Source organism: Rhinichthys klamathensis, unplaced genomic scaffold, assembly GCF_029890125.1.
Source record: "Rhinichthys klamathensis goyatoka isolate OS25496 unplaced genomic scaffold, OSU_Roscu_1.1 h1tg000206l_1, whole genome shotgun sequence".
In the NCBI taxonomy this organism is placed as follows: Eukaryota; Metazoa; Chordata; class Actinopteri; order Cypriniformes; family Leuciscidae; genus Rhinichthys; species Rhinichthys klamathensis.
The window spans coordinates 2,029,083-2,053,527 of record NW_026606731.1 but is presented as its reverse complement, the minus strand read 5'-3'; the positions used below and the strand labels follow the sequence as shown (position 1 = coordinate 2,053,527).

The 24,445-nt window shown below is 42.4% G+C and overlaps 1 protein-coding gene across 2 annotated transcripts in view; it reads left to right on the top strand.

Annotated features, from left to right (window-relative positions):
* The first annotated feature begins 933 nt into the window (after nucleotides 1-933).
* Nucleotides 934-24,445, top strand: part of kmt2a (lysine (K)-specific methyltransferase 2A) — a 34,575-nt gene continuing 11,063 nt past the window's right edge. For both annotated transcript variants that reach the window (XM_056263381.1, XM_056263380.1), the window contains exons 1-24: nucleotides 934-1,228; nucleotides 9,969-10,038; nucleotides 10,636-13,991; nucleotides 14,093-14,270; nucleotides 14,358-14,583; nucleotides 14,678-14,739; nucleotides 14,820-15,287; nucleotides 15,559-15,629; nucleotides 16,729-16,965; nucleotides 17,055-17,201; nucleotides 20,200-20,295; nucleotides 20,384-20,504; nucleotides 20,587-20,700; nucleotides 21,087-21,271; nucleotides 21,356-21,529; nucleotides 21,703-21,813; nucleotides 21,903-21,976; nucleotides 22,711-22,913; nucleotides 23,072-23,172; nucleotides 23,282-23,419; nucleotides 23,585-23,743; nucleotides 23,836-23,953; nucleotides 24,044-24,122; nucleotides 24,223-24,383. In XM_056263381.1, the coding sequence (XP_056119356.1) occupies nucleotides 983-1,228; nucleotides 9,969-10,038; nucleotides 10,636-13,991; nucleotides 14,093-14,270; nucleotides 14,358-14,583; nucleotides 14,678-14,739; nucleotides 14,820-15,287; nucleotides 15,559-15,629; nucleotides 16,729-16,965; nucleotides 17,055-17,201; nucleotides 20,200-20,295; nucleotides 20,384-20,504; nucleotides 20,587-20,700; nucleotides 21,087-21,271; nucleotides 21,356-21,529; nucleotides 21,703-21,813; nucleotides 21,903-21,976; nucleotides 22,711-22,913; nucleotides 23,072-23,172; nucleotides 23,282-23,419; nucleotides 23,585-23,743; nucleotides 23,836-23,953; nucleotides 24,044-24,122; nucleotides 24,223-24,383 (6,895 nt within the window). In that variant the 5' untranslated portion in view covers nucleotides 934-982. The remainder of the gene's footprint in view (nucleotides 1,229-9,968; nucleotides 10,039-10,635; nucleotides 13,992-14,092; nucleotides 14,271-14,357; nucleotides 14,584-14,677; nucleotides 14,740-14,819; nucleotides 15,288-15,558; nucleotides 15,630-16,728; nucleotides 16,966-17,054; nucleotides 17,202-20,199; nucleotides 20,296-20,383; nucleotides 20,505-20,586; nucleotides 20,701-21,086; nucleotides 21,272-21,355; nucleotides 21,530-21,702; nucleotides 21,814-21,902; nucleotides 21,977-22,710; nucleotides 22,914-23,071; nucleotides 23,173-23,281; nucleotides 23,420-23,584; nucleotides 23,744-23,835; nucleotides 23,954-24,043; nucleotides 24,123-24,222; nucleotides 24,384-24,445) is intronic.

Genomic DNA, 24,445 nt, shown 5'->3' with positions numbered 1-24,445 from the left:
GCGGTGTATGCTAACATGTCCCTCTTGAATATAGAACAACCAGACTTTCTATAGTAGTATTACCGGTAGATGATTGATTCTGTCAAATGAATAAATTGAACTGCCCCAAATAACAGCATGCTTCACTGATGTTAATTTTTTTTAAAAACTTTTTTAAATCATATATTAATTGTGCTTATGGCTTGTTTATTGCAATAAAGTAAAAAATAAAAAATCTGTATTGTACTTCAAATTTCCAAAATAAAAAGCAGTGATGTGTAAATTATTTTGAATCTTTTTAAAACGGTTTGTCAAAGGCTTTCAGAGATTTATTGTAATTTTGCGTTTGTGGTTTTTTAAAATTCACAATAATTACAAGACAATTTTTATCCAAAAGTGTAACATCTGTCTGTCTCATGGGTGCTATCAAAACATTGCTGTTTGAGCAGCCTGACACGGCTACATTACCTTAACAAATGTCGTGGGTTCAGGGCGGGGCTATTTGTTTCCCCGACCAATAGCAGATGGGGGCGTTCAGAGAAACCTGTAAGAAAACAGTTACTATTTTTGCAATTCCATTTGGTGACGGTAGGGGTGCCAAAATATATACCTAATAGAATATAATTTCTCCAAGCTAATAATATATTACAGTAAAAACAGCTAATGTTTAAAAGGTAACTATTTTCTGTAATATAATTAAGTTCTTAAGACTATATCTCAAACACAAAGGCCTATATAAAAAGTGTACGGTATTTTATTAAGCAGTGTTGCTGTGCCTGATGTAGAGTTTTTTCCTCCCTTGAGTATCGCCGGCGAACCTGCGTTAAAACATCACTGAGCGTAGTCTGCGCTGGGATCTTGTCGGGGTCCTCGGTACCACCACCCTGAAACATGGATAATCCATTCTGACCGCTAGACTAGTACGGCCGTGTGCTGAGATCGCTCGTTCGGGGCCACGCCCACACTGAGCTCCTGATCCTAGGGCAGGCAGGCAGAGTGTAAAATGGCGCACAGCTGTCGGTGGCGGTTCCCTGCTCGGCCCGGAGGGAGCAGCAGCTCGGGCACCGGGAAGAAAGCGGGCCGAATTCGAGTCAATGCTTCCCTCCTAAACAGCGCGGGGACTAATACGACCGCGAACGGGCTCGGGCCCGGTTTCGACGCTGCGTTGCAAGTGTCCGCTGCCATCAGCAGCAACCTGCAGAAATTTCGGGATGTTTTGGGGGAGTCGAGCGGCTCCAGCAGCGGGGAGGTAAGCAGGACCCAGGCTAAAGCGTTAGCCTCATTCACGATCAATGAGGAATTACAAATAACTCCGCGGCTGTGTAGCAGCTCTAAGTTGCTCAGAGAGGAGAGTGCGTGAGTGAGTGAGCTAGTTATTTTGCTGCGCAGCAGACACATGCCTCCATCCATGTGCTGTTTTTCTCACTATGGGACCACTGACAGGCTAAACTGCTAGCTAGCCCACATCAAAACACGCACCTATTCAAAACTAATGACGGATGTTGCTGTGCCTCTGTAGTCTATGTGTCTATGTTGAGGCGATCTGGCATCATATTTCGGGACCCTGAAGAGTTTACTGCCATTTTTGACAGGATGGAGATGCGAAGCCAGATAACTGCAGGCTGCTTTGGGTTTAACTTCAGTTTAACTCGGAGTCTCGTGTGTTTCATGTGACACCGCTTTTTGAATTTAAACCCTATGAAAGCACTTTTTAAGATATAAAGAACAGAAAACACCCAGATTAACGTCCAGCTTCTGCCATTAAATCAAGTCCAAGGCAGCTTAAAGACATATAAAGGATGAAGTTTACAGATATTTAGCACCTTTCAGTTACTCTGGTCATTTTAAACTCTTTTTTTTTTTCATCCCAAAAAGAGATTAAATGATACATTTGATGACTCTATATTGGACTTCCAAGTTAGCTCACTGTGTATCTCACCAAAAGACAGCTTAGATCAAAAGACTGGTGGATTATAACGGAATTTCCTCTTTTAAAGAAATAAACTGGTTTGGGTGTTTCAATAAGCATAAACGGGCAGATTTTTAGCAGAACTGAACACCTTGTGGCAGTTGGTTGTTGTTGTCTGAGCATTTAGCGATAGCACGCAGAGTGCATGTATCCCAGCTGTAACGTTAGTTAAACTTTATTTTAAAGTGTTGGCGTAGACGAAAGGGTAGATTGAGCACAGAATATGTTATGTTCTGTTGCTAAAACTACTGTGGCCGTGCATGTGTGCACTTCTGATATTATTTTGCCCAGCTATACATTGCCCTCTAGCTTGGGTTCAGAAATGGATGATGCTAGTAGCAGTAAACAGTGTTGCTATAAAAATATGCAGCCTCGTCTGTTTTTGTAGCGAAGGGTGGGCCATATATTCACACATCGTTTATTTAGTTGCAAAAGTTTGCAGGGTGTAATTTTAAACCTCTCCTGTTTGATCTCCTTCACCCTCGAGAGGAGGCTGGCTAACGCGTTAGCTTGTTAGCATCCACTGATGCACAGGAAAATGGGAGGTGGACATGTTTTTTTCCCTCTCAGATATTGCGTAGTAGCAGTACGCATTCGGAAAAAAATGTCATTTCTAACCGGAATCAAGCGATTCCTGTGCAAAACCTCGCCGAGGCTACAAGGACCATATGTTTAATCAAAGACACGGCAAGTGCAGTGTTTTGAGCGGTGCAAACGGCGGCTGCAATAAAATACAGTGTTTGACGGAGGTTGTTATGTGTGGGGGTGTGTACTGTGACAAACTACCATCTTCCTTTCTCAGTAGTAGAGCGCTGCGCATCGGAAACGCGGGGAGATCGAAACGAGAGCAAGCGCGAACCAGAAACATAGCGAGCTTGATTTTATGTTTCGCCTACTGGACATTTTGCGTTTGAAAACGTGGCGCAGATTTAAGAGCGTGGATTTATGGTTATTAGACATGATGTCTTAAGGCGTGTTTATAAATGCAGTCTACTCATCATATTTAATTAATTTAGTATAAAATTTAGATAAAATATTTAGGTCTTGTACTTATTGCTTTAGTCTGTTTTTTTTTGTACATAATGTTGTGGTTTGTTTGCCATGGTAAATCACTCGGATCCAATGTCAACCGTTATTTGTTTATAATTGTGTACATGTATGTAAATGTGCCTTAGTCACCATTAAATCAAAACAGACCTATTTTTCCATATAGCTATTCGGGTCTTATTGTTAAAATGTGTGTTATTGAAAACAATTGTTTTTATAGGCTTTACTAATGCTTTAAGGCTAATTATTGTAATAGCTTGCTCCACCTCTAAAACAACTTTTTTTGTCTCTTGATGTCACTTAGGCCATGCAGGCTATTGAATAATGTTAACCAGTAGCTAACATTGGCTATTTAAGTAACATTGTTCTGTTTTTTTTTTCCATTGAATATCCTGATTCATTCATAAATATGCCTCAGTTAGATGTAAACAAGTTTGTGAATGTCAATGTATGTTGACTTTAAGAAATGATCGTAAAAATAGCAACCAAACCATACATTTTCTTTCCTGTGCTTTTGTGTGCATTTGTTGCAGTTCAGTATGCTTTAATACACACCTGGAGCCTTTTTGAAGAGTGCTCAATTAAAACACGAATCCATTTGTGAAACGTATAAGTAGTGTATACAAGCCAGACAGACGGCTAAAATCCCAGCGGAGCTTGCAGCTCATGCGAGCTGCGGACACAGCATTGTAGTTTCATTCAGAGGGGATGTTGTGCCTGGGTAGGATTGTTCTGGTTCATCGCAGCCCGCTGAGCTCACAGAGCAGCCTTAGGCCAGTAGCGTGCTCAGTAAACAGAAGCACGCCGCCCCTCCTTCCCATCAGACCCAAATCCAACAGCACAGGCCCACAGGGCCCCCAATAGGATTTCACTTCTGATGGCTGCCTTTTAGACTACATCATTAACCCATTTGGACGGCTTAAAATGTTTACATAGAGGTAAATACGTCTGCATGATTTTCTTGCAGCTTCAGAAATCGCAGCTTGCTTTCCCTTTGATCTTCCAAACCATATTTTCGTCTAAATCTAAAGTGCAAATACAAGTCTGTGGCTGTTTGCTAGACAACTGTTACTTTCAGGAGGTGTCCTGTTTAAGTCTCCATTCATCGGTTTCTTTGTGAGGGACGCCATTTGGCTTGCCTTTTAATGTCCAGAGTAAAGCCCCGCTTACAGAAGCAGAATGAGGATCAATATCAAGGCCTCGTACAAAAGTGCATTTGAATGGATACAGCAAATGAATGCTTTGCTCCGCTGCTTTCTAATGAATGGCATGGCCTATACGGAGGGAAGAAGTCCAGCAGGTGTTTGGCCTATTTATCTGGAGAGGGCCCTGTCCCCTAGACAGCGTGTGGATCATAGCAGGAAGCTTTGTGTCTGCTTTTATTCCAGCCTTTATGGAGTGCAGGCAGCTGAAAGAGCACAGACGTGGATATCAAAGGGTGAAGAGCAAGCCCTCCTCCCCCTGGGACAGCGCTGGGAGGGAATTAGACACAGGCCGTCCCATCCATGGCTTTATTCTGCTTTTGTAGGCGGGCAGAGGGGGTTTCGTCCTCGCTTTTTGCTCTGGGGGAGCAGGAGCAGCCATTGAATGCATGGAGCAGTTCTCTCCAAATTTATGTCCCTCATTACACCTTGCAAGAGGCACATTTGTTTTTATCTTAAAGCCACGGCTCCTCATTAGCGTGGGTGTGAGGTGTTGGAACATGTTGTTTCAGAAACTCAGTTCTGGGTGCTTTGAATGTGGGTGCATGAGCAACATCAGAGCATTAAATCTGCATCTCATGAAGGGAAATTTCTCCTGATGTCTTTTGTGTTTTGAAAGTATTTCGAGAGGCTTGAATAATCGTCAGTGCGACTGCGAACTACCGGGGTTCCCCGTCAGTTTCGTTATGTTTTTGAAGGGGGTTTTGAAACAACCTAAACTATTTCTCATATGTGACCATGTAGAGGGCACTTTTTTTCTTTCTTTTTTTTCTCACATGTTTCTTTTGCTATGAGTTGTCCTGGGTTTGTCCATTTTGGCCGTAAGCTGGGAATGCCATCAGTCTGACCTCAATTTAATGTTTTGTGCATTGCATTTATCTTTTATACACGCATTTTTGAGGGAATCTGATGCCTCAGCAGTTCTCATAACTTCACATTGTTTAGAAAATGGTGATTCAGTGAATTTATGAAAGGCCTTACTATAACATATCCCCAGGCTTAGAGATGATAATCAGTTACATGTCTTGATGTGGATATGTTGGCTTACTGTGATTATAGGTGTGTGTGTGTGTGTGTGTTTGGTATCATTGGCCACACACACAGTAGTGCAATTATGTCCCGCTCTGGGGAGGGTGAGTTGCCAGGTTGCAGTGTGCTTGCCAGTTTATGCCCAGTTTCTTAAGCGAACTGTAGATGCCATGTTGAGCAACTTTCCTGGGTTTGTGACCATCTGCTCAGAACAGGATGTAATGAGTTTATGTAAACACATAGTCTTGTTTGCTTACCTTTTATTTACGGGAACTTCAAGTGGCACAAACAAGTGCTTTTATCTGCTCTTTTTAGAAGGGAGATTTGATCCTGTCCCTTTACTGTGCATATTCACATGTTTGGTGTTTTGATGATCACTCTTTTCACAACTAGACATCCTTAAAACCCAGTTGCTAAACCTAAAGCGTTTTTAAAATATAAAACCAAGCAGCATCAGCAAAAAAATGGTTGTAGGAACTTTTGAGACATTTTTGCAATTACTTTTAACCAGCTGGTTTCAAAGTGATTTAATCACTTGTTTAAAATTAAAATATAAATGTATTATTAAGTATTATTTTCTTTAGATAAATATAGCAGTTCTATATTATTATTATTATTGATAATTATTATATTTGTTGTATTTATTTTTTACTTAAAGCGCCTTTTCTTTAAAATAAAAAACAAATATGTTGTTCGAAATAAATATCTTTATTCTTTAAAGCTTATTTAATGTTTTTAAATATAGCACTTCTCTATTACTATTATTTGTATTTTTGCTTAGTAATATTTCTTTCAAATTTGTTCTTTATTCTATATTCTTAAGTCAGTTTATTTTATTGAAATGTAGCACTTTACTACTATTTATTATTATTGCTTGTTTTTCTTTAAAATAAATGCAACTTTGTGTGAATTTATGTAATGTAAATACATTAATTTTTTTTTAAACATGGCTTAAGTGTCTAAATTCTTATTGGTTTCCTCTTTTTTTATTTTTGGCCTATAGTTTTTTTTTTTTTTTTTTTACTGTTTGGGGAATAAAGAAGAGAATTTGTGTCACCCTCTCCGCCACCGCTATCTCTCCTCCCCCATCCTGCACTGGCAGCAGGTGCTCGGGCGCCTTGGCCGAGCCGAGTGTCACTTTCTCGAGCCCAGTATCACCGTTCCCCCCTCCGCCTCAGCCCTGGGTGTTAATTGAGCAGCTCCGTCAGAGCGGATAGTCAGAGAACTTGTAGTGTGTGGGTGGGTTGTTTAGATTAGCTTTTCATGTGCTTGTCGGCCACCGAACCTTTTCATCTTGCTGCATCTTCGCTCCATGCCTTTATGGTCAGAATGATGCTCTGTACCCTGTTTCTCCCACCCTCCGTCCCTCCTCCCTTTCCTCTTGTCTAGAGATGTTGTTTACATCTTGCAGTGTGCCTTGCGCACAAGGTGGAGGAGGGTGTGTGTGTGCGCGCCAGTGTGTGCGCGAGCATGCTTTTGAGTGCCCGAGGCAGAGTCGTGCTGTCATTGAGAGCTACTCATGGTGTCACACTGACTTTGAGCTCCATTGCTCGCAGCTCTCTAGTACTCTATCACCTTTGGCTCAACAGTAAAGCTGCAATGAAGTCATTGTAGCTCTGAGAGCCTGCATCCAAAAGATTGACTAATGAATTCACTATCAATAAATGTTCACTGTGAACATTATCTCTGGAGAGTTGTGCATTATTTCAGCCTTATCTGAATCAGGTTTTCATTTTGATTTTCACTGGTCTTTTTACCCATCGCTGATTGGATATAATAATAAAAAAAGCTCTAAGATGATCTGTTAACACTGATCATCTAATAACACACTCTCATTTAATTTCGGTCTGCTTCCCATAAGAAATTTGTCACCATATGTTGAAATTAAAGCTGAATGGGAATTTGTTAGTGAGATTAGACTTGTATGTGTGCAGTCTCCGGCGGCATCTGTTCTACAAACTGGACCGAAGGGAATTTAGCTGCAGCCCCACATGCTGCTATAAATAAAGAATATGAAATGAAATGCCCCCTAAGGCTTGAAAATCAACACAATAGGCTGTTTAAGAAACTTGCAGACATTAATCATCTTTTGAGAGGTTGGGCCTAGTACATAGTGAAATGATGTCAGTGCTTGTTCAATGGTATGAAGACCCATCATGTAATTGTAGTAGCAGTACTGTAACGTAGCAAACTATAAGCAAATGGTTGAACACAGGGCTGTTGCGGTAAAGGAATTTCCCTTGCGGTCATTTTGAGTGGCACAATATCTCGATATGCGATATCACAAATTCTTTTTTTCTGTATAAATAATTGTCACGATGTGGTCAGCAAGCACAAGGCGAATGAGTTTCAAAAACAAAACAGGCTTTATTAGCATAATCCAAAAACTCTGAATGAACACGCAGGAGAATAACACAAACCACAACAACATGCATAAAAGAGAACTGACCAAGAGACTGAGTCATTAAACCTTTCATTCATTATTTATTTTATTAATGCACTTTACAAGACTCAACCAACGACCAATACATCGCTGGGGTAATGCTTAAGCTGATGCTTCACTTCATAGAGATCAGTGGCATTGATGCATTGATTGTCCAGTGCTGAGCTGATGCCACCGCGGTTGTGCTTGTTGCCAGCTTGTCAGCATCGCCGTTTTACAATCACTTGCACACTCTACTCTGATGGTTGGTTGAAATCATATTTATTAAATAAATGTATTAATTTCCATATTAATTTAATTTTCTGTAGTTTTTTCTCTTTCTGTTGTGTGTAAATTCATCCCCTTCAGACCACCAGTGCTACAGCCATACACGCGCAGATAGGCGTGTTTTGGCCATTTCTATATGAGTGTTGAAACTAGCAGGTTTAAAATGTGTCTTGTAAACTGCTTTTTCCCATTTAATTCCTCTCCATCTAGCTGTTTTTTAATGCAAAAACTCATCTGATTTAAATTCCTTCCTTTCTCAAATACAGAGCTGCCTAAGTTAACGTCTTGATTACTTGATTTTCAAAACATATTTTTTCGTCTCTATTTTAGAAGTCATAGTAACGGGGAATTCCTTTTGATGTGCTCCCAGTTTCAGTTAGGCCCATAAAATCCTTTTAAATGGTCTGATCTGTAGAACTTTCCTCTACACATACAGACAATTAGAGTACATATGAGTTTTCTCTCAGTGTGTGTCCTTGTGAGTACAACTTAATTCACACCAAGGACACTTCAATGACTGAGACAGTTTTATCACAACGTAAAACACAGCGTGCCCAGCTGCAGAGCAGACAGTAATTACAGTAATCATCTGCACTGTAAGCCTGTTGAAAAATCTGATAAATGTTGGAAATGTAGCTGACTTAAAGGGATATATGGAGCGTTTAAGTTGACTCAAAAATGGAATTGGAATTATGGCTTACCTAAAATGTTGTGACAGAATTAGACCAGAAAGGCAAGAGCCCAAATGGACCATGTAATCAGCATTCCTCTCTGTATCCCTCATGTCAGGTGTGAGATAAGCACAGTGCTATCATAAAAGCCTGGAGCTTTATTAAATCCTATCATAGGACGTCTGCAAAGCTTAGCCTGTTTGATTGACAGAGGTGGAGCAGTTGTCAGGAGATACGGCCATTGCAACAGATGTCCTAACAGTGAGTGATGTCATGCAGCCCAGCGACAGTATCTCCTAAGGATACCTAAGTGGAATTGGCTGAACTAGTCATATCTCAGTAGGAGGTGCCATCACAGATGTGTTTGTTACTTTCTCAAGTTGTCGGAAAAACACAGAAGTTGGTTTGTCTACTTTTGATCGATTAATAGTCTGTTGTTTTGGGCAACCCGGCAAATGGATGCCAGGCTGAAAATTTGTTTAATTTAGGGTACAACCAAATCTCACAAAACAGTTAGCACCTGATTTCTGGATTCGGAGGAATTGTCTCTTAATTCATTAAGGTTATGGAGCTTGATCTATTGGTGATGATGACAGGTTAATTAAATGGATTATTGTATTTTTATTATAAGGTCATGTTAAAGGTTCTCTAAGCGATCCTGGGTGACATCACTTCTTGTTGACGTTCGAACTATTGTCAAACAAAACGGAGGCTAGCTAGACCCTCCCTCCTCCTCCTCTGCACACTAACCCCCCAAACCCTTCTTGTCGGTCATTGGCTGGAACAGTTTGTTATGTTTCGTGGAGCGGGTCGCTGCAGTTTGTTTTTGGTGCTGTTTGTGAAGCATGGGCTGTCTACAGAGATCGCGTTTCTTTACAGTGTGTTCAGGGGACAGGCAGCCAGCGGATAGTGAGGAGATGTTTGCTGTATGTGACAAAAAATGTTTTGGCCTAAAAAACGCGTGACATCGCTTAGAGCACCTTTAAGACTACACTAGATGTTGTTTTGAACGAATGGTGGTTAAACAAATGAATGAAATATGCACACCAAACTAGAGAGTTTACCAAATAATATAGATATTATATAATTTTTTATATATTTATAATTTAAAATTTCTATATTATTAGGCCCCAAGCCCTGAAAGCTCAAATTTTAATTGCAATGCTAACATAATGAGTGGTCTCTTGCCATTTTCTCAGTCATGAAAACTGAATGACTCTTCAGACAATAGCTACTTTGGTTTTGTGGACACAAATTTAGAAAAAACTAAATCTCTTCGGGTTAAATCTCATAAACTGACACCCTGAACCACGGAGGTCATTGAATATTTTTTGTTTTGTTTTCAATTTTCTTTTCTTTAGGAGGAATTTGGAGGCTTTACCACAGTCACTGACAACAGAAGAATACACAGCCCAGGAAGGACGTCAATAGGTAAACTATCTCTTACATCTCTTAATTGTGTGTATTTTTTAGGGGTGTAACGATACACCCCTATGTGCGCTGTAATCTTTTCATCATTTAAAGCCATTGTGCCTCTTTAGAAGACTTGGATTTGGATTAGACCACTCGATTGATTATTTTTACGATGGCTTTGACATTTTTTGGATCTTAAGTTTTAGAGGAATTGACTTTAAATGGAGGGATACAAATTTCTTGGGTTTCATAAAAAAAAGTTGAACGAAAATATTTCAGGTTTGAAACAGGGTGAGTATATGATGTCAGAATTAACATTTCTTTGGTGAATTATACCATAAAAAATAGTAAATAGAATAAACTGAGCCTTGGATAAAACTAGCGTTATATCGCAAATCATATTGTTTACATGAACAATACGTATTGTCGCATTTTTATATTGCAATATCTAAATATAACAAAATTTATCGTGTGCGTTGTAAAATAATTTTAATAAAAAAAAATTTATTGTAACCTCCTATGGTCTAACTTGCTATTTTGCTCAATTGTAGTTGAGATGCATTTAAGTGTAAAGAAATGTTGTGCTTGTTAATGGAGTGCTTTTCTTTCTGTCAGGTCCAGTTACACCGGAAAAGAAGCCCAGAGGACGTCCTCCTAGGTCTCTAGCTGCACAAAGGTTTGGCACTGGTATTGAGGCAGCTCCTTTGCCTGTCGCCACAGCTCCTACAGAGAAGGTAAAACGACCACCAGGGAGGCCTCCTGGCACTGGAGAGAAAAAAAGAGGCCGCCCTCCTGCTTCTGCCAGCCAGAGGAGCTGGCAACAGAGTGGCCATGCACTGCCTGAAGATGGTAATGACACCGCATTGGAGTGCAGCTCCAGTCCTGCACATCGCAAGGATGGTGTGGAGAACGAAGACAAGGAGAAAAGGCAAACTCCGCTTGGGTCTGGGCACCATCAGGGTTCTGAGGCTAAGCTTCTCAAAATAAGCCGAGAGTCCAAGATGTCCAAACCAAAAAGACTGCGGGATGTCAAACTGAGCCCTCTGAAGTCTAAGCTGAAGGCCATTGTGAAGAAGAGTGTCCCAGTTCCTGGTGTGCAAAGACGGAGACGGGGAAGGCCGCCTTCTGCTGAGCGCCTCAAAGCTGAGGCTGCTGCCGCTGCTGCTCAGGCTGCTAACGCCTCCTCGGTCCTAGAGATGTCTACCATAGCATCTGGGACTGCCAAACATAAGGCATTCAGGGTTCGTCGGGAACAAGATTTGGGTGCCTGCTCTCCACATGATCTTAAGCTAAGGGCTTCTCATCCTGCTGATGAACGCACTAGCCCAGATCCCCATGACTCCTCTACAACAGTCAACCCAATGACTCCAACTAAACTCGGGAGGCCGTTAGGGTTACGTCAAAGCCCTCGCCATATCAAACCTGTGCGGGTCGTCCCTCCCTCCAAACGCACTGATGCCACTATTGCAAAGCAGCTGCTGCAGCGGGCAAAGAAAGGGGCCCAGAAAAAGAAACTATTGGCAAAAGAAGCTATTGGCACCCAGGGAACTGCCAATCCTGAGGTTGGGAAGCACAGGAGGCGAACGCAGCTAACAAACATAAGGCAGTTTATCATGCCTGTTGTGAGCACAGTGTCCTTGCGCATCATCAAGACTCCAAAACGGTTTATCGAGGATGAAGGCAGTTTCAGTTCTCCACCAACACACATGAAAATTGCTCGATTGGACACAGCAGCATCTGCCCCAGCACCTCAACCCATAGCATCATCCTCCCCAGTTCTGGTTTCCACTGCTCCCGTCACAAGTGGAACCACTGCCACACCCGGGGCAGGCCCTGCTGTTGACTCTCTCCTTCCTCCACCACCTCCTGTCCCAACTGGCAGTGTCACTGCCATTGCAGCTAGTCTCCTTAGCAGCTGCAACAATAGCACTAGCAATGGGCGCTTCAGTAGCAGTGCTGCATCCTGTGGCTCCAGCGCTGTTTCGCAGCATTCCTCTCAGCTCTCTTCTGGTGAGTCGTCTCGCTCCAGCAGCCCTAGTCTTGATGACTCCTCCTGTGATTCCCAGGCCTCTGAGGGCACCCAGGCCCTTTCGGAAGAGGGCGATCATTCCCCTGCCTCTCAGGGAGAGACTGAGGCCAGCATGCACCACACCTCGCACCCACCCTCACCACCGTCAGAGCCGGAGCCAGACCATGTAGTGTTGATGGAGCACAGCAGACGGGGTCGTAAAGCTCAGAGTCATCGGAGGGGTGCTTTAGTGGCACGTGGTAGGGGCAGCCTGATTGGTGGAAGGAAACAGGTCATCATCAGCCCAGCCCCAGGGGTTTCACAAGCTGGATCTCAACAAGCCTCTTCCACTGCATCGTTGTCCTCTTCCCCACCACCGCCTCCTCTTCTCAGCCCTTCTCAGCCTCCCCAGGCAGCTTCATCCAATGCATCTGAGCATCACTCCCATTCTCCATGGATGATGTCACATTCCATTCCCCCTTTTCTGCCCACCCCTCCAATACTTTCCAGCTCTCATGACAAGCGTCGCTCCATACTACGAGAGCCCACTTTCCGCTGGACGTCTTTGTCATGTGCAGAAAATAAGTACTTCTCCTCTGCCAAGTATGCAAAGGAGGGCCTTATCCGCAAGCCCACTTTCGACAACTTTCGTCCTCCTCCACTGACTGCTGAAGATGTGGGACTCATGCCACCAGGGCCTGGTGGAGGTGGCGTTGCACCAGGAGGATTCCCAGCACCTGGTGGCGTTGCTGGGACAGGTACCAGACTTTTCTCCCCCCTGCATCATCATCCTCACCACAATCACCACCAGCATCCCTCATCACGGATTGAAACGCCACACCAAAAACGCAGCCCACTACTACGTCCCCCTTTCTTCACTCCGAGTCCGGCTCATTCCCGCATCTTTGAGTCTGTCACCCTCCCATCCTCCTCAGGGAGCAGCCCTGGCTCTCTGTCTCCCCTTCAGGTCTCACCAACGTCAAACAAAAAGAGAAAGGGGTCTAGATTCTCACGTGGACAACCCAGGTCACCTTCACACTCAATGACTACCAGGAGCAGTCAGTCAGGAGTTCAAACAGGGAAGGCCTCTGAACAATCCATGATTAGCAGTTCTGTTCCCATAAGCGTGACTGGAAATTCGAGCCCATTGCCTGGAGTCGCAGTTAGTGCACTTTCAGCCAGTGCCTTAACTCAAGCTTCTTTCAGCGGCTTCCCCTCAGGCTCTATTGGTCTTACGAGCCACGGAGTTTCCGATGGGCGGCGAGCAGCAGGAGGTCTCGGTGTGAGTGGGAGTTCTGCTTCATCTTCACAGCTCTTCCCTCTTTTTACCCCCAGTCCTCAAGGATCAGGTGGGGGTACTGGAAAAGCAGGAAGGGACCGGAGTGTTTCTGCTACTAGAGACACAGGTACAAAGGAGAAGGACAGGGAGATGGAGAAGAGTAGAGAGCGTGAAAAGGAAAACAAAAGAGATGTGAGGAAAGACTGGGATAAAAGAGGGAAAAGCCTTCCATCAGAGACTTCCCCCAATTCTACATCCAGCCTATTTGCGGTGGAGGCCAGGGACATTGAAGAATCTCTCACCCATAAAAGGACAGCGGGTCGAAAGAAGTCAGTCACAGTTGAGTCTGGTGCAGAGGCCTCCCCAAGCGACTCTGCAGCAGTTCAACCTGTTGGGGCCTTGTCATCCAAGGGTCGTCTGGCCAAAAAAGGCAGACCTTCAGAGAAGATTATTGAAGCGGAGGGAGTAGAGAGGGAGAAAGACAAGGAGAAATTGAGTGCTCTTACCCAAGCGGGACAGATGGGAAAACCCCCTGCAACCACATCTCTGGGCTCCGTGTTAGCTCGTGCTGAGAAACAGCCAGTCACAGACAGGCGCGTTGCAGGACTGCTGAAAAAAGCTAAAGCTCAGCTCAATAAGTTAGAGAAGAGAGATTTACAACCTGCAGATCAACCCAAATTACCGGTATGTCCTGTCTTTTGTTGTCCCCTTTTTTTTGGAAAATGTTCCTAGGTTGTTTTTCCTAAATGCACAAAAGGCCATTTCCATTTGTTTGTCCTGTTCAGGGTCAAGAGAGTGACTCCTCTGAGACGTCAGTCCGTGGTCCACGCATTAAGCATGTGTGTCGTCGTGCAGCTGTAGCTCTGGGTCGCAATCGTGCTGTGTTCCCAGATGATATGCCTACCCTTAGTGCCTTGCCATGGGAGGAGAGAGAAAAGATCTTGTCTTCCATGGGAAATGATGGTGAGAAAACATCTTAGAACTAGTTTGATTTTGTTGAAAAAAAGTGACAGTTTTTAAATCTTTAATGGTATACTTGAATATGAATAGACAAATCATCAGTGGCGGGATCAGAGGAGGCGGAGCCACCCACACCTCCTATTAAGCCAGTAACGAGGCAGAAAATGGTCCATGAGGCCCCACCCAGAAAGGGCCGGCGCTCTCGACGCTGCGGGCAGTGTCCAGGCTGCCAAGTCCCAAATGACTGTGGGGTCTGCACCAACTGCCTGGATAAGCCCAAATTTGGGGGGCGCAATATTAAAAAGCAGTGTTGCAAGTGAGTGTGAAATTTTGTTATAAATAGTCAATTGTGGGTTTCTGAACCTTTGCACCCTAAAATTGCCTGTAAACATTTGTGTTTGTCATCACAGAGTACGGAAGTGTCAGAACTTGCAGTGGATGCCGTCAAAGTTTCTTCAGAAGCAGGCAAAAGGTCCGTTTTCTCAGAATACCTTATTATAAGCCAGAGATGCTCTTATATTTCAATTAATTGTCTGTTTGCATTGACTTCAGGTAAAAAGGACAAGAGGAGGAATAAATTGACTGAAAAAAAGGAATCCCATCACAAATCCCAGTGTTCTGAATCAAGCCCCAAGCCAGGCCCCCCTCAAAAGGATGACCCTCCCCATAAGAAAAGTGAAACTCCACCACCTGCACAGGGAGAGGACAAACAAAAGCAGACGCAACCTTCATCACCATCTTCACCAGCTTCCTCCCCAAAGGACCTTCTGCTCTCTAGTGCTTCTGACGACCCCAAGCAATCTCAGACCCCTTTAAGCTCAGCCTTTAGAAAGGAACGGAAGCAGCAGCCCAGTTTTTCACCCACCTCCCTGCACGCTGCCCCATCTTCCCCACCAGCACAGTCCTTGCAGCAGCAAAGCCAAATGCCAGCAAAAAAGGAAGGTCTTGCAAAGTCCCAGCCCACTGAGCCCAAGAAGAAATCTCAGCAACAAAGTCAACCCAGCTCTGCAGCAGACACAGGTAAAGAGATGAGGATATTTACTGTTGCTAACTTAACACAGAGGGTGTCCATTCCTGCTCCTGGAGGGTCACCTTCCATCTGCGTTTAGCTCCAGAAATAATTAAACACACCTGCATCAGCTAATCAAGGTCTGGCTGGATCACCAGAAATTTCCAGGCTGGTCTGTTGTAGCTAAATTTTGCAGGAAGATGGCCTTCTATGAGCAGGATTGGACACCCCTGGCTTAACATGGCCTTAATGTTTTTGTTTTATGGTCATGTCATCTTTTAGCATCCGAAGCAAAGCTAAAGAAACAGATCTCTCGATGTGTTCAACCACTCAAGCCTAAACCAAAAGATAAGGTAAGCAGATCTTGCAGGCAGATTTGTATTCTTTTTTTATGTCATAAACTGTACATGTTAACTTTACGAAAACAGTTTTGTCTCTTACCTCTTCCCCCTATGAAGAGTGGTTAATTTTCTTTGTGATGTTGATAATCCTGAGATTCAGATTCATAGCACAAATGTGACCCGTGCTGGCAAAAGGAGTCAGAATGCGCACGGGATTATTTCGAGCTACAGGCAAAACTAGTGAAAAATGTTGATTTTGAGGTTTTCACAAATAGTAGTTCAATAATCCCTCGTGTAGCGATCCCAGTGCTCCAAATAGCATCTAAAAGTATCTTTATTTGTATGTTTTCTGAGAGGAGTACCTTTCCTTTGTCCATGAAAAACGATCTTACTCGCGCTGACTGACAGATCCGACGCGTGCGCACAAAGACGCCTCAGACAACGCGTGGTCCCGATATACACACATACACAATTACAGTATTTCAAAAAATCTGTCTTGATTCACACAAACATTATCTGTTATGTCTTATGTGAACGTTTGGTTAACTGTTGGGGAAAAACATCTGATGTGTAACATTATTTTAGATCCCTGCCATAAGAAGGTTTTAATATATAAGCTGTCTGTTTCTTTAATGTTAATAAAACAATTGTGGTTATCATGGGAAAAAATGTTGAATATATATATATATTTTTTCCTATAGATAAATATGTGGTTTTGACTTGGTGTGTGCCAAATTTGGTGTTATTACCAGGGATTTTAAGATATGGTTGCTAGGTGATTTTTGTCCTGGAACCTTCGGAAAACGTTGACTCGATTTTTCTCAAATGACTCTATCGACGTCAAACAGGTGAAGCTCAGTCATTTTTTGTCTGATTCCAACTAATCATACTTCATTTGAAGGTAGAGGGTGTGAAAATAACTTAACTCATTTTTAAAAATTTGCTTATTGTGACTCGTTTTGCCAGCACGGGTCACAAATGATGCCAAGGTCACAGGTTAAATTCCCAGGGGATGCACATACTGACAAAATGCACCTTGAATACACTAAGTCACTTTTGGTAAAAGCGTCTTGCATATGCCCCAATGTAATATAAATGGCATTGTTTACAGGAGAAACAGATACCCAAACTAGACAGCAGTACTTTAAACTCCCAGAGCACTCCTTCGCCTGGGGGCACCGCCAAGCAGAAAGCGCCCTGCGATGGAGTGCATCGAATCAGAGTTGATTTCAAGGAGGACTATGACATTGAGAATGTGTGGGAGATGGGTGGGCTCAGCATTCTCACCTCTGTGCCAATCACCCCGCCGGTGGTGTGCTTTCTTTGTGCCAGCAGCGGTAATGTAGAGGTGGGCTGTCTTTTGTTTGTAATTCCTGTCTTATGAATTGAAGGCAAAAAATAAATATGAGATGTGTTCTTATGGTTTGTTTTCTTCAGTTTGTTTTCTGCCAGGTGTGCTGTGAACCCTTCCACCTCTTTTGCTTGGGGGAGACAGAACGCCCCCATGAGGAACAGTGGGAGAACTGGTGTTGTCGTCGATGCCGCTTTTGCCATGTCTGTGGTCGGAAGTATCAGAAAACAAAAGTAAGACTTTCTATTCATTTACATTTGTCACGATATACAGTGAGGAAAATAAGTATTAGAACACCATGCTATTTTGCAAGTTCTCCCACTTAGAAATCATGGAGGGGTCTGAAATTGTCCTCGTAGGGTCTGAAATTGTCATCGTAGGTGCATGTCCACTGTGAGAGACATAATCTAAAAAAAAATCCAGAAATCACAATGTATGATTTTTTAACTATTTATTTGTATGATACAAATACTGCAAATAAGTATTTGAACACCTGAGAAAATTAATGATAATATTTGGTACAGTAGCCTTTGTTTGCAATTACAGAGGTCAAATGTTTCCTGTAGTTTTTCACCAGGTTTGCACACACTGCAGGAGGGATTTTGGCCCACTCCTCCACACAGATCTTCTCTAGATCAGTCAGGTTTCTGGGCTGTCAATGAGAAACACGGAGTTTGAGCTCCCCCCAAAGATTCTCTATTGGGTTTAGGTCTGGAGACTGGCTAGGCCACGCCAGAACCTTGATATGCTTCTTACAGAGCCACTCCTTGGTTATCCTGGCTGTGTGCTTCGGGTCATTGTCATGTTGGAAGACCCAGCCTCGACCCATCTTCAATGCTCTAACTGAGGGAAGGAGGTTGTTCCCCAAAATCTCGCAATACATGGCCCCAGTCATCCTCTCCTTAATACAGTGCAGTCGCCCTGTCCCATGTGCAGAAAAACACCCCCAAAGCATGATGCTACCACCCCCATGCTTCACAGTAGGGATGGTGTTTTTGGGATGGTACTCATCATTCTTCTTCCTCCAAACACGGCGAGTGGAATTATGACCAAAAAGTTATTTTTTGGTCTCATCTGACCACATGACTTTCTCCCATGACTCCTCTGGATCATCCAAATGGTCCTTGGCAAACTTAAGACGGGACTTGATATGTGCTGGTTTAAGCAGGGGAACCTTCCGTGCCATGCATGATTTCAAACCATAACGTCTTAGGCCCCGTCCACACTACTGCGTTTTCGTTTAAAAACGGAGACCTTTTGCTACGTTTGCACCTCCCGTCCACACTAAAACGGAAAAAACGGAGACCCAAAACGGAGAAGTTTAGAAACGCTGCCGACCCGTTTTTCGTTTTGATTCTCCGGAGGGCGTTTTAGTGTAGACGGGTCAAAACGGAGGACTTTAGAAACGATGACGTAGTAGAGGCTCACGCTCGGCTCTATGATTGGGTGTCATCAGTCATGGCGTAGCCTATATCTTTGCTAGCAGCTGTTGTACAAGTAAATTCTGCATTTTACAACGCTATAACTGCCTACATGCGCCGGAGTGAAGCTATTATTCGAGCGATCTGTGACAATTCCCCGTGTGCAGCGGCGGCGTTGACCGTACGGAGCGTCGGTTTGTGGTTAACCCAGAGCATGGTGGGATAATTTTATCAATGAAGTTGTGTTTACACCGGCACGCGCATGCCCAGTGTTGGTGAATGGTCACGTGATCCGCGTTTTCAGTCGTTTTAATGTGGACGGAGATCAATTCTAATACGCAGCTAAAACGCTGGTGTGGACGGAGATCGTATTCGTTTTAATTCTCCGTTTCTAAACTAAAACGCAGTAGTGTGGATGGGGCCTTAGTGTATTACCAACAGTAACCTTGGAAACGGTGGTCCCAGCTCTTTTCAGGTCATTGACCAGCTTCTGCCGTGTAGTTCTGGGCTGATTTCTCACCTTTCTTAGGATCATTGAGACCCCACGAGGTGAGATCTTGCATGGAGCCCCAGTCCGAGGGAGATTTGCAGTCATGTTTAGCTTCTTCCATTTTCTAATTATTGCTCCAACAGTGGACCTTTTTTCACCAAGCTGCTTGGCAATTTCCCCGTAGCCCTTTCCAGCCTTGTGGAGGTGTACAATTTTGTCTCTAGTGTCTTTAGACAGCTCTTTGGTCTTGGCCATGTTAGTAGTTGGATTCTTACTGATTGTATGGGGTGGACAGGTGTCTTTATGCAGCTAACGACCTCAAACAGGGCATCTAATTTAGGATAATAAATGGAGTGGAGGTGGACATTTTAAAGGCAGACTATCAATTCTTTGAGGGTCAGAATTCTAGCTGATAGACAGGTGTTCAAATACTTATTTGCAGCTGTATCATACAAATAAATACTTTAAAAAATCATATTGTGATTTCTGGATATTTTTTTTAGATTATGTCTCTCACAGTGGACATGCACCTACGATGACAATTTCAGACCCCTCCATGATTTCTAAGTGGGAGAACTTGCAAAATAGCAGGGTGTTCAAATACTTATTTTCCTCACTGTAGATCAGAGATGCTTTATAATCCAGAAATGTCTCCAGAAATGCATTACAAAAAAGGTCAAATTTAAATAAGGGAGACTAATAGAAGAATTACTTTGCAAGTAACTCAATGGCAGGTATTTGTGTTTCAAAGCTTTATCCTGAAGTACAAAATTTAGTATTTCAGTGTCTCTGATCATGGGAATAATAAAGTGCTTCCAATATCAATAGAAGGGATTTTTAAAAGAAGACACTTCTGGAACAGAGGGAGGAAAGTTTTAAAACCTCCAGATGTAATGGGAAAAAAAATAACACACTACTGTAACCAGTATGAGACCGATTGATATTATTCTTAGAGTTTATTTCACACAATGCTACGTTATGACCATCAGATCTAAAATGTTGTAACATTCTGATGTAATGGTTAAAGCTGAATAAAAAAAGTTGAATTCTCAAAGCATGAGTCTGCTCGTTTTAACGATGAATGTCCTCATTTGGTATTTTCTAATGGAAAAATACCTTCTTATGAAAAGTAAAAAATACATGTCATTTCACTGGAATTATCATTTCCTTTCGATAAATGTAATAACCGACTAAGCAACTTCCAAGTTTGAGTTATTTCTCTTTAAAAGCCCCTAGACACTCCCAAAACCTTTAGAAATGACTAACGCTTAATACCTAGATGGAATCAGAACTAAAAATTGTATCCTTTCCATCATCTAGCAGCTACTGGAGTGTGACAAGTGCCGAAACAGCTATCACCCTGAGTGCCTGGGACCCAACCACCCTACCAGACCCACCAAGAAGAAAAGAGTCTGGGTACTTACACACTCTCAATCCTAGATGTCTGTAACATCTGTTATATTTTTGCTACATTCTCCCATAATTATTTTTCCTTCTGCCACAGATTTGCACCAAGTGTGTGTGCTGCAAGAGTTGTGGAGCCACCAAACCAGGGAAGGCCTGGGATGCCCAGTGGTCACATGATTTCTCTTTGTGTCATGACTGTGCCAAACTCTTAGCTAAAGGTCAGTGCTATACATCCTGGATGTTTATTGTATGTTTCTAAACTATCACTTAACTATGTAATCAATGTTTTTCTTCTCCCAGGCAACTTCTGCCCACTCTGTAATAAGTGCTATGATGACGATGACTGTGATAGCAAAATGATGAAGTGCAGGAAGTGTGATTGCTGGGTCCATGCCAAATGTGAAAGTTTAACCGGTGAATTATCTGTTATTCTCAACATCTCTTATCTGTCTTGTGGCATTACACCATGACATTAAACTAATAAAAGTTGTTGATTCAGCTTTAACATCACAGGAATAAATTGCATGTTAAAATATAGGCCTGTTTAAATGGTTGAAAAGCTATTGAAAATTTCTCACAAGATTACTGTTTTTACTATAGTTTTGGTCAAATAAATGCAGCCTTAAGGAGACTTCTTTCAAAAACATTTAACAGTCTTAGTCTTATGGTAGTGTAAGTATTTAGTTAAGATCTGATCAGTTCTAACATGGCTATGGTTATTAAAGAAGGTAGCATTCTAGATTTTGTGGTATATCTGTAATACACCACTATATAGGTAATCTTTCCCTTTATATATTTAGATGATATGTATGAGCTCTTGTCTAACCTGCCTGAGAGTGTGGTCTACACCTGCACAAACTGCACTGAGCCCCATCCCGCTGAGTGGCGGGCCGTCTTAGAGAAAGAAATTCAGAAATCCATGCGGCAAGTTCTCACCTCCCTGCTCAACTCCCGTACATCCACACACTTGCTTCGCTACAGACAGGTGAATTGCCATCTCCAATCCTAGAAGTTCTCACCAGCTATATTTCACCACCAAACTTAGCACTATCTTCTTTCTTTGTCTCAGGCGGTTATGAAGCCACCTGAGTTGAACCCAGAGACAGAAGAGAGCCTTCCCTCACGCCGTTCCCCAGAGGGCCCTGACCCCCCTGTGCTGACGGAGGTCTCTCCACCAAATGATTCGCCTCTCGATTTGGAGTCTGTGGAGAAGAAAATGGATTCTGGATGCTATAAATCATTGGTAAGAGTTTAAAAAGATGTCCTTTTTGAAACACTTTAAAGCAAAAAGCTTTTATCTTTCTGTTCTTATTTGAAAGATTACCTGCTGCCTTTTGAGCCTCTAATGCAGCAGGGTTCATATACCGGTCAAATACATGTGAAGGCCAGGTGTCAATTTCTGCTCCTCTCTTTCAGCTGGAGTTCAGTGATGACATTGTGAAAATCATCCAGACAGCCTTCAATTCAGACGGAGGTCAGCTAGAGAGCAGGAAAGCCAACAGCATGCTCAAGTCTTTTTTTATCCTGGTGAGGAAAAGCTGGTGGACACAATTCTGACAATGGAACATCTTGCAGTCCTTCATTATTGTTTCTGATGTCACTGTTATTTGTTACAGCAAATGGACCGGATTTTTCCATGGTACAAGGTGAAGGAGTCCAAATTCTGGGAGACGTGCAAAGTCTCTTCTAAGTGAGTCTTTCCCATGCATCTAATGATTTGTTTCAATTTGTTTGATTCTACATTTTGACTTTGAATCATCATATTTAAATTCTTTGATCAGAAACAATTTTCAGAACTAAATTCAGGAAAACTATGTTTAGTTTGATGGTGAATAGTGGGACCAGTTAAGCAAGTATATGAGCATCGAAAACAACCTCACCTTCGAGTGTCTGTCTATTCTTTGCTCTCTTCTAGAGCAGAAATATCACCTTTCCATAGGGAATGCAGCCTGTATGGTCTAGTTCCATTGTTTGAGGTTGACAGGCAGTGTCACATTTCACATGGGTGCTTTGACAAGTCTTGTGGTTGGCATTTGGTTTGCATGTTTGTATAGTTCATTTGTGACCATTAATTATTAAGAGTGCAAAGTGTGTGTGTGTGTGTGCGCGCGCGTGCGCATGCCTGATTTTGAATAATGTCTTTAAAGAGAACAATGTTTATATTATTTCATTTCGCAATTATGCTATCCACCTTTAGTCTTTTTATTTATTTATTGTGATTTGGCCTTTGCCGCTTTTTTTTTTCTATTGCATACTTTCCTCCCCTCACTGCCGTTGAGCACCTAGGCAATTTAGCGTATAGTTATGACATTGAAACATTTTAAATGGTACTACTGTATAAACATATTTTGTTCATATGTTAGGTAATTAAACAATGTTGTGTAACAAAGACATGACTAACAAGACAGTGTTGTATCTTTGCAGTAGTGGACTGCTTCCCAATGCTGTTCTGCCCCCTTCTTTGGATCACAACTATGCCCAGTGGCAGGAGAGGGAGGAGATAGCTAGGGCTGAGCAGCCTGTGCTCATGAAAAAGATCATCCCAGCTCCCCATCCTAAAGCCCCAGGAGAACCCAACTCCCTGATGGCCCCCACACCACCTCCTCCTCCACCCATGCTTATCCATGGTGAGAAAGTTGCTTTAAAGCACAATAAAAACTAACATGTAAAGGAACTACTTGTACATACTATTAGGAGACAAATAACTTTATTCTGATTATTTTTCAGTTCAAACAAAGTTAAAGTGATTGTTGATAAGTAACATGAATATTTCTTTTGATTTCAGACCACAGCCCTGAAGACAGCCCTGTGATTCCCCCTCCTCCTGGTGTTGGTGACAATAGACAGTGTGCGCTTTGTCTGAATTATGGAGATGAGAACACAAACGTGAGTAATCACCAACCAAAAAGAATACATTAGCATGTATAGATATGGATTTTTAATTATACTGTATTTTAATTTTGATTTGTAAGACTTTGGGTAATCTGTTTTCTAGGACTGTGGGAGACTGCTTTATATTGGCCAGAATGAGTGGGCCCATGTGAACTGTGCACTGTGGTCAGCAGAGGTGTTTGAGGATGTTGACGGTGCTCTCAAAAATGTCCACATGGCAGTCAGCCGAGGCAAACAGCTGGTACACGATTAACAAACACGACACATGGCTTAGATTGAGTTACAGTGCCATAATACACATTTATGTAATTATTTTTGTTACCGAATAAGCCTACTAAAAAGGCTAAAGGCAAAAAATCTTTCCCCACCCAAAAACAGATTGCATTATGCTTCTTTTTTTTTTTAGCAATGTGAGAATTGTCACAAACCCGGAGCTACGGTGAGTTGTTGTCTGACCTCCTGTACCAACAACTACCATTTCATGTGTGCACGTCAGAAGCAGTGTGCCTTTTTAGAGGACAAGAAGGTTTACTGTCAGCATCACAGAGATCTTATAAAGGGCGAGGTAAGGAATCATGCATCAGTAAGCAAGTTATGTTTTTGTATATTTGTTGTGAATTTCTTGAATTTATTATAAATAATAAACCTTTTTTAAAGGCGGTGCCAGAGTCTGGCTTTGAAGTGACTCGGAGGGTCGTTGTGGACTTTGAGGGAATCAGTCTGAGAAAAAAATTTGTTAATGGGCTTGAACCAGATAATATCCACATGATGATAGGTATGTATGTCTTTGCACGGTGCTTGCTATTGATAACTAATAAACAAAGCACTCTACATCAAAATTAAATGTCACTTTTGTTTTGGTCAGGGTCTATGACCATTGACTGTCTGGGTATGCTAACTGAACTGTCAGATTGTGAGAGGAAGCTGTTTCCTGTGGGATACCAGTAAGTCTTTGAAATTACAGTGTTGTATTTCAGTAAACAGTGTTGTATTTCAGTAAACATAAGATATAAAATGAAATGACCATTTGATCTATTTACACAGATGCTCAAGGGTCTACTGGAGCACTCTAGATGCCCGTAAGCGATGCGTTTATAAATGTAGAATTTTAGTGTGCCGCCCCACTATGACCGAAACTATCAATAACAACACAGTAGCTCAAGAGGAGAACCACACAGTTGCTCATAGTCCTCCACCTGTTTCATGTAAGTAGATTTAGATTTATTATAGTCCTCTGAGTCATTTTGTTGGCGTTTTAAAAACTGAT